This window comes from Myxine glutinosa, chromosome 13 (genome assembly GCF_964187855.1).
Source record: "Myxine glutinosa chromosome 13, kmMyxGlut1.1, whole genome shotgun sequence".
NCBI classification, from domain to species: Eukaryota; Metazoa; Chordata; class Myxini; order Myxiniformes; family Myxinidae; genus Myxine; species Myxine glutinosa.
Genome location: NC_136273.1, coordinates 48,726,647 through 48,736,646, shown reverse-complemented (window position 1 = coordinate 48,736,646; position 10,000 = coordinate 48,726,647). Strand labels below are relative to the sequence as shown.

At 54.4% G+C, this 10,000-nt stretch overlaps 1 protein-coding gene across 1 annotated transcript in view; it reads right to left on the bottom strand.

The window, feature by feature from the left end:
• LOC144888671 (uncharacterized) overlaps positions 1 to 10,000 on the bottom strand; it is a 43,743-nt gene that overhangs the window by 29,912 nt on the left and 3,831 nt on the right. Inside the window, exon 2 of the mRNA XM_078767430.1 lies at positions 73 to 227. Within this exon, the coding sequence (XP_078623556.1) occupies positions 73 to 227 (155 nt within the window). The remainder of the gene's footprint in view (positions 1 to 72; positions 228 to 10,000) is intronic.

Genomic DNA, 10,000 nt, shown 5'->3' with positions numbered 1-10,000 from the left:
AAGTTTACTGGTGACGGAAGCACATCATTTTATAAGCTGATCGAAGAAGTAACATGCCGGCCTTCCCACAACCTTTTCCACAGGTTCGTTGTGATGTCATTCTCCACTGGTGACCCTTGGGCAATGAGGAAAGATTGCTCCATGAGGATCTTGTTTCTGCTCCATCTCTCATTCCCGATTGCTTTGCTTTCTTCAAGGTTTCAGCCTCACACTCCAAAAGGGCTTCCCTGTTAATGGGGAAGATCACAGAGAAGTAAAATATCTTGGAAATTCCTTTTGCATGTGTTTAACATCGCACTTTTGAATCTTAATTCTGAGCCAATGATGCATTGTGCAGCACCTAATAGTCTCGTGATAATTTTTTTTTCATATTTCCAATTGTACAAGAGGATAACAGAAGACCAATGCTTCTTGTTAATAACGGTAGGCAGGGGAGGCATTGCCACGTTGGAAATCCAAATAATCACATACAAAGCAACAATATATTTACGTTTTTTGCATAAACATTGTGAATTACTTTGCACTAGCAGAATACCCGCCCTACCGGCGATCTTTTTCCAAGCAAGTAATACGTTCTTGTGACACGTACCTTTATTTGGACGGTGTATATGCAACTGACAGCTGCCTCAATCGCTCCCGAAAATAAAACAAAAATAACTCGGATTACATGCCTACTACTTATAATTCAAAATACCTCACTGGACCGGAAAAACGTGGGGACAGGAATACTGTATTGTAAAGGGTGGGACTTGTAATATCCGCTTCCACCGGGAGGCGGCGCTACACGATACAGATTTACATGGAGAATTTGCGTCCCCTGCCCACCAACTCTCCAAGACCACCAGCAAATATAAAAACACCCATATACACCAATTGCGGTCATGCTGATCCTATATAGCAAGTCTGGATGTAATCGGACCAGAACTGCAGGAGGAGTAGCATGACAAACACAGGTCTGTGAATTATAGTATGGATGCAAGGAACTCTGCAAACACAGTTGAGAGTAATTCCATCTCAAGGAAAATTTCACTTGTACGTCTGTAGTATTATTTTCCAAACAATTACTGCAGGAAGCAGGCATGATCCCACCACCTCCAGCACAGTGATTAGCCAATCAGATTCCTCCATATTTTAGTCTCTCAACATCACATGTTGCTCAACATCACAAAATAAGTTGCTGTCTCCCTTGCCTGTTTCAGCAAATAATTGATCCTAACCTCTGTGTGACCTCGCAAATGTGTCCCAATGGCTGTGTTAACGTTGGAGGGCCAAAGGCTGCAGTTGAGAAAAGTTGAGTAGATGATATTGTGTGGATTAATATTTTCCCCTGTACATGTTACAAAAATAAAATAATTTTTAAAAATCACAAAAGTAGAAAGAAGTGTGAAAGAATCAAAGATAAATGATGTTGTAAAGCGCGGCGTTACGCGCGCTGCTTGCGAGCAAGGAGGAAGCGGACAAGCGGTAACTTATAAGCGTCTTTATTTCAGGAGCTCACTGTAACACTGGCGCGCTCCGGGCTGCGCGCCCGGTGTATATCATGAGGCCACGCCTACCCCTCGGGCGTGGCCACCGCCCACTTGGTGCGCGGAATGATGTCACCACGCCAGTGGGCTTTTGTGTCCGCCACACGCGCCCCCCCAGAATTCCCGCGCACCTGGAGGGCCAGTTTGCGGGGCAGACGAATGACCCGGCCGAAGCGCCCCCTGGCGATCGGCGGCGTCCGGGGTGCAGGGATGCCAGGTGGGATGCCCCTGGCTGCCCCTGGGATGGGTGCAGGACCGGGGGGCGGCGTGGCGGCGGGGCTGGGCGGTGCCGGGGGTCCGCCCGCAGGGGGGCGGCCCCGACGTGGGGGTCGGGCCAATGGCGGTGGATGGTCCACGTCGAGGTGGGCCGGCTTGAGGCGGTCTACCGAAACGCGGTCAGGAGTACCACCGATGTCCAGGGTGAAGTGCTTCGCCCCGGTCTCCAGCACGCGGAAAGGCCCGTCGTACGGGGGCCGCAGTGGTGTCCGGTGGGCATCGTGGCGGACGAAGACGTACTCCGCCGTGCGAAGCTCCGGGGCGACGTGCGTCGGTGGGTGCCCGTGGCATGCCGTTGGCACCGGGGCGAACCTCGGGGCGGTCTCTTGCAGAGCGGAGCGCTGCTGTGCCACGGACCATGGTGCCGTGGAGTCGGGGAGGAACTCGCCCGGCACCCGCAGCGGTTGCCCGAAGACCAACTCCGCCGCGGATGCGCGCAGGTCCTCCTTGGGCGCCGTCCGGAGGCCCAGCAGGACCCAGGGGAGCCTGTCGACCCAGCCGCCGTCGCGGAGGGTGGCCCGGAGCGCGGCCTTCAATGAGCGGTGAAATCGCTCACACAGGCCGTTAGCCTGGGGGTGGTAGGCCGTGGTTCCGTGCAGCCGGACCCCGAGCCCCTGCGCGACCGCCCCCCAGAGCTCCGAGGTGAACTGGGGGCCGCGGTCAGACGAGATGTCTGAGGGGGCGCCAAACCGGGCGACCCAGGTGGCGATGAAAGCCTGCGCGACATCGGCCGCCGTTGTCGACGCCAAGGGCACGGCCTCCGGCCACCGGGTGGTGCGGTCCACCATGGTGAGGACGTAGGTGAAACCCCGCGAGGGGGGCAGAGGTCCCACCAGGTCCACGTGGACGTGGTCAAACCGGCGTTCCGGCACCGTGAACGGGGCCAATGGGGCCTGGGTGTGTCGGTGCACCTTGGCGCGCTGGCACGCGAGGCACGTCCTGGCCCAGCCGCGGACGGCCTTCCGGAGGCCATGCCAGACGAACTTGTCGGCGATCAGCCTTTGGGAGGCCCTCGCGCCCGGGTGGGACAGGCCGTGGATGGCGTCAAACACCTGGCGCTGCCAGCCCGCGGGCACGATGGGGCGAGGACGCCCGAGGGAGACGTCGCACAAGAGGGCCGCGCCCACGCCGTCGAACGGCACCTCGGTGACGTGGAGGCCTGTGACGGCGGTCCGCAAGGCCTGGACGTCGGGGTCAGCGGCCTGGTCCGCTGCCATCCGGGCATAGTCGATGCCGAGGTGGACTGCGTGGGCGACGGCCCGGGAAAGGCAATCCTCCACCGGGTTGTCCATCCCCGCGACGTGCTGGATGTCCGTCGTGTACTCGGACACGGCCGAGAGGTGACGCTGCTGCCGGGCCGACCACGGCTCGGTGACCTTGCCCATCGCGAAGATCAGCGGCTTGTGGTCGATGAAGGCAGTGAACGCACGGCCCTCGAGCAGATGGCGGAAGTGCCTGACCGCCAAGTGAAGCCCGAGCAACTCGCGGTCGAAGGTACTGTAACGGCGTTCGGGCGGGCGAAGCTGCCGGCTAAAGAACGCCAGCGGTTGCCAAGCTCCACGCACCCATTGCTCGTGCACCGCGTCCACCGCGTAGTCCGAGGCATCGGTGGTGAGGGCGATCGGTGCATCGGGCGCCGGGTGCGCGAGCATGGTGGCGTTAGCCAAGGCGAGCTTCGCGCCCGTGAACGCCGTGTCCATCTGCTCGGTCCAGGTAATGTCGCCTTTGCCCGGCTTACCTCGGAGAGCTTTGTGCAGGGGGCGCAGGAGCTGGGCGATACGGGGCAGGAACCGATGGTAAAAGTTCACCATGCCCAGGAACTCCTGCAGCCCTCTGATCGTGCGTGGGTGCGGAAACCCCTTCACCGCCTCCACCTTGGCCGGCAGGGGGACGGCTCCGTGCCTGGTGACACGGTGCCCCAAAAAATCGATTATGGTGGCGCCGAACCGGCACTTTGCGGGGTTCACAATCAGGCCATGCTGGCCCAGGCGTTCGAAGAGCGTGCGGAGGTGGCGTAGGTGCTCTTCGCGGGACGCGCTGGCGACGAGGATATCGTCCAGGTAGACGTAGACAAAATCCAAGTCGCGCAGGACGCTGTCCATCAGTCGCTGGAACGCCTGAGCCGCATTCTTCAGACCGAAGGGCATGCGCAGGAACTCGAAGAGTCCGAATGGCGTGATGACCGCCGTCTTCGGGACGTCCTCCGGCCTGACGGGGACCTGATGGTAGCCGCGTATGAGGTCCACCTTCGAGAAGAAGGACATGCCCGCCAAACGGGCGGAAAAGTCCTGAATGTGGGGGACGGGGTAGTGGTCGGGAGTCGTGGCGTCATTGAGACGGCGATAGTCCCCGCACGGTCGCCATCCCCCGCCGGGCTTTGGCACGATGTGCAGCGGCGACGCCCAAGCGCTCTTTGAGCGCCGAACGATGCCGAGTCGCTCCAGGGTAGCGAACCCCACTTTTGCCACCGCCAGCTTCGTCGGCTCGAGGCGGCGTGCCCGGGCGTAGACCGGTGGCCCGACGGTGGGGATGTGATGGGCCACCCTGTGCTTGACGGCCCCCGCCGAGAAGGTGGGCCGCGTGAGGGCCGGGAAGCCGGCGAGGAGGTGGGTGAATGCGTCCGCTGCCGGAAGCGTACAGACCAACGTGGCCGGGACCGAACCGTTCGGCAAGCCGCTTGGCAAGCCGCTCGTTGAGCTGTTCGACGAGCTGGGCAACGCACAAGCGAGCGAGCTGAACGTCTCGGCCTGGACTAGACGTCTGTGCTTGACGTCGACCAGGAGCCCATTAGCGCACAGGAAGTCCGCGCCAAGCAGTGCCATGGGCACGTCGGCGGTGACGAACGTCCATCGGAAAACCTGCCCTCCGAACCGCAGAGAGAGGCAGCGTTTTCCGTACGTACGGATGGGCGTCCCGTTCGCAGCAAGCAGCGCGGGGCCCCCACCCGCAGCGTGCTTGTCTGACGTGCCGGCGGGAACGACACTCACCTGCGCTCCCGTGTCGCACAGGTAACGGCGCCCGGAGAAGGTGTCCGTTATGAACAGCAGGCTGCTCGAACGGCCGGCGCTCATCGCCACTATTGAGCGCCGGCCCGGGCGTTTCCCGACTTGTTGAAGGAGCATGGCGGATGACACTGCCGAGCTTCGTAGCCGAACTTGGCGTGGAACCAGCACCAGGTGGTGGAGCTGGAGGAGCGCGGCTGGCTCCGCCAGGCCGGTGGAGTTGGCGGGTTTCCCCGCGGTGGCGGTTTTCGCCGAGGCGGTGGGCGGGGCGTGGCGGCGGTCACGAGGTGCGTATCAGCATGCTGCGTATGCTGTATAAGCTGATGCTGTGGATCAGCAGCATCAGCAGCATCAGCAGCATCAGCCACGAGGGCCGTGACGGCCACGCCGACTCTCGCCCGCGTGTCCGAAGCGGCGAAGTACTTGTCCGCCTCGGCTGCCAATGCTCGGGGTTCCGTTAGCCCGGTCCCGGCCAACGCGAGGCGAACCTGCGCTGGAAGTTGGCGACGGAAAAGCGCCCGGAATAGAGAACCGGGGGCTTCGTCGCCCAACAGTGACAGCATATGGTCCATTCGGACCGACGGGCGCGTGTCACCGAGCTCGGGGAGATCCAGGAGGCGGTCGGCCCGTGCGTCGTCCGTGAGGCCGAACGTGGCTAGGAGTAGCCGCTTGAGTGCCTCGTACTTGTGGCCGTCCGGTGGGTGGCGAAGGACGGACACAACTCGAGCGGCCGTGCCAGGCCCGAGGGAGGCGACGACGTGGCAATAGCGCGTGTCATCGCCGGTGAGGCGCCGAAGCTGAAATTGGGCTTCGGCCTGGACGAACCAGACTTTGGCCTGAGCCTCCCAAAATTCGGGAAGTTTGATGAAGTTGGCCATGGCAATGGCGTCGCGTGTGGAAGGATCGCTCCGGCAGATCCAACGTCGAGGGGGTCACCAGTAAAGCGCGGCGTTACGCGCGCTGCTTGCGAGCAAGGAGGAAGCGGACAAGCGGTAACTTATAAGCGTCTTTATTTCAGGAGCTCACTGTAACACTGGCGCGCTCCGGGCTGCGCGCCCGGTGTATATCATGAGGCCACGCCTACCCCTCGGGCGTGGCCACCGCCCACTTGGTGCGCGGAATGATGTCACCACGCCAGTGGGCTTTTGTGTCCGCCACAGTTGGAAGTAACCCAGATTGATATATTTCAGCAGTTACTCCCAAGGTTCAAACACAGCAACAGGTACAAAGGACTTTTTAATCGCCTCCCCCTTGGCCATGCTCCACGCCACAAGTCACGCCATATAAAAGTATATATATTCATCGTTCATGGTCTGGCACCGGCCAATATCACAGTATGTCGTCCCACCTGCGACAATGCTACGCATGCATGGCGGTGCCACCAGCGCCACCAAAACCAATGGTGCACCATCTTGCAGGCCGCCCTTGGCCCTCTCGGGCCGCATCATGACTGGTGCCACACCTGACATCGTGTAATCAAAGTGTGGTTTGTGAGGGGATTTATCAAACCACCCATGGAACGCAAACACGTCCAATGCGACTTCGCTACTTACCCAGCCTGGTTATACAGAGAACATATACGAAGTGCACTTTCCTTTCTGGGCTCTACAACAAACTATACCACTTCTCAAGGTACACAGAAATACAGGACAACTTCAATCTAACTGGTCGCTGGTTACAAAAATGAATTAGCCGACGCGAGCATGTGGAGCAAGCTAGCTTAACATCCTAGCTGGTATGTAACCCCCTCCAACGTAACAATATATATTGCAAGTAAATGTGGGTGTACATTTGCATGAATCACAAGGATGTCAGGGATTATGAGAAAAATCCACTGAAATCCCATTTTAACCTGAGGTCAGAGCATTTTGAAAGAAGTGCTTCTGTGGAAAAACCTAACAGGGAAACAGGCTCATTAACCTATTCTTTTTGTCATTCATTTATCAGTGCAGGCCTACTGTAGCTTATACGGCAATGAAGGTTTACGTCACTTTGTCATAGCTCACCAAAATAATTGACCTAAGTTTGAACTAACTAGGAATATTTTAAAATATTATTGTGTGTCCGGGTCGCCAGAGCTGCGGGAATTTAAAGAATGTCAGGAAAATCCAAATTAGGGGTGACCACTTATCACATTATGATACAAGAAATTACGAATAGACTCGCAAAGATAACCGAGCGACGAAGCGATTGTTAATGTGATGGGAACTCACAGAATTTCAAAGGTAAGCCACACAAAAACCAAACGGACTTCATAGTTTCCAGATTCAATCAAATTGGCTCGCGCGTCGACAAACGGGAGTGAGTCAGTCAGGGCTGGAATAAAAGCAAATACAAACACATTTATTTACAGCATAAGCAAAAAAGGAAAGAGTTGAGCTCAAGTAACACACAATATCGATATATGTATATATATATATATACCCTCGGACCCCGCTATTCGCGGAGGAACATTCCTGGGAAATGCCGCGAATTGCGAAACCACGAATAGCGGGCATTGTTTCAATGGAAAAAGAGGGGATAGGTTCCCGCAAGTCACACGAATGTCGATGAAAATCCGTTAATGCATGCCGTGCCAGTTCCAATGGGGGAAAAGAGAGACAGCTAATTGCACTAATAGATACTCTGGAGGGTTTTCATTCTGTACAGTAAATCGCGGGGATGATGTGTTATACAGCTGGTGGAACACCGCGAAGCTCTCGATTATAGTGTGGCCAAAATTTGTGGCCACGAAAGCCATGAAAAAGCAAAGCACACAGCAGTGAATGTAGAAGCAAGTCATGGTTGTGGCTTGTTGAAAATGTTTTTTTTTGCGTACGTGCAGCTGCTTTATGCATGGTTGGTGAAAGATGGGTTTTATAAATGTATCAAGCTAGCGGCTCATGAATTTTTTTGTTTGGGCCCCTGAAAACAGTGAATTCGTGGAATACGGCCACGAATATGGAAAAAAAACTTCTGGGAAGTGTGTGGCTTACCTGGAAGCAGCGTCAGCACAATTGTTTCGTCAGGAGCTTCATGAAATAGGTTTTCCTGGCCGAGCAGCTGCACACAAGCCTAAGATCACCATGCGCAATGCGAAGCATCAGCTGGAGTGGTGCAAAGCTCGCCGCCATTGGACTCTGGAGCAGTGGAAACGCATTCTCTGGAGTGATGAATCACGCTTCACCATCTGGCAGTCCGACAGATGAATCTGGGTTTGGCGGATGCCAGGAGAACGCTTCCTGCCCGAATGCATAGTGCCAACTGTAAAGTTTGGTGGAGGAGGAATAATGGTCCGGGGCTGTTTTTCATGTTTTGGGCTGGGCCCTTTAGTTCCAGTGAAGGGAAATATTAACGCTACAGCATACAATGACATTCTAGACGATTGCGTGCTTCCAACTTTGTGGAAACAGTTTGGGGAAGGCCCTTTCCTGTTTCAGCATGACAATTCCCCCGTGCACAAAGCGAGGTCCATACAGAAATGTTTTGTCGATATCGGTGTGGAAGAACTTGACTGGCCTGCACAGAGCCCTGACCTCAACCCCATTGAACACCTTTGGGAAGAATTGGAACGCTGACTGCGAGCCAGGCCGAATCACCCAGCATCATTGCCCGACCTCACTCATGCTCTTGTGGCTGAATGGAAGCAAATCCCTGCAGCAATGTTCCAACATCTCGTGGAAAGCCTTCCAGAAGACTGGAGGTTGTTAAGGCAGCAAATGGGGGGACCAACTCCATATTAATGCGCATGATTTTGGAATGAGATGTTCGATGTTCTGGTGTCAGCATACTTTTGATCATGGAGTGTATACACAGTCATGTGAAAAAGTAAGTACACCCCATGTAAAGTTTTGACTTCTTCAACATATTTCAACATACAGCTATTTGATCTTCATTTCAACAATATTGATAGATAAAGGTGATATAATATAACAAATATCATGAAACATTTACATTTTGTAGTCCATTGTATAATTTAAATAAACATAAATGCAAATTTTGCATGTGGAAAAAGTAAGTACACCCCTACATTTATCACTACTTCAAATCGCTAAAATTAGAATCAGGTGCACCAGCTCAGGTGCAAATAATTAGAACATCGTTAGAGAGGATCTTGGAGGAACCTGTCTTATTTAAACCTCAGACATTTCGTTTGGTTTGCTCTTTGTTGTTGAAGTGTGTGGCGTCACCATGCTGAGATCAAAAGAGCTCTCTGATGCCTTCAGAAAGAAGGTTATAGATGCCTACGAGTCTGGGAAGGGATTTCAAAAGATCTCCAAACAATTTGAAATCAATCATTCGACTGTCTGGAAGATCACCCACAAGTGGAGAAGATTCCAAACAACTGCCAACTTGTTCAGGCCAGGCCGCCCCAGCAAGTTCAGCCCGAGAGCAGACCGCAAGATGCTGAAAGAACTCTCTAAGAACCCCAGAATGTCATCACGGGAGCTACAGGTAGCTCTTGCCACTGTTGATGTCAAAGTGCACGAGTCTACCATTAGAAATAGGCTGCACAAATTTGATCTACATGGGAGGTGTGCCAGGAGGAAACCTTTGCTATCCAGAAAGAACATCAGGGCAAGACTAAAGTTTGCCAATGAACACCTCGACAAAGACCAGCACTTCTGGAACAATGTGCTCTGGACAGATGAGTCAAAGGTAGAGCTATTTGGCCACAGTACCAGAAGACATGTTTGGTGGAAACCAAAGACAGCATTTGACCACAATAACCTGATACCAACTGTAAAGCATGGTGGTGGAAATATTATGGTTTGGGGCAGCTTTGCTGCATCAGGGCCTGGGCAGGGCACAATCATAGAATCCACTATGAATTCTTCATTGTACCAGAGGGTGCTTGAGGATAATGTGAGGCCATCTGTCGGAAAGTTGAAGCTCAACCGAAGGTGGACCTTTCAACATGACAATGACCCTAAACATACCAGTAAATCCACCAAGGAATGGCTGAAAAGAAAGAAATGGAGGGTTCTGGAATGGCCAAGTCAAAGCCCGGATCTAAATCCCATCGAGATGTTGTGGGGGGATTTGAAACGAGCTGTGCATGCAAGAAACTCCTCAAACATCGCACAGCTGAAAGAGTTCTGCATGGAGGAGTGGGCAAAAATTTCTCTCAGTCGATGTCAGAGACTGGTAGACAGTTATAAGAAACGCCTACTTGAGGTTGTTTCTGCCAAACGGGGCAATACCACCTATTGGAGC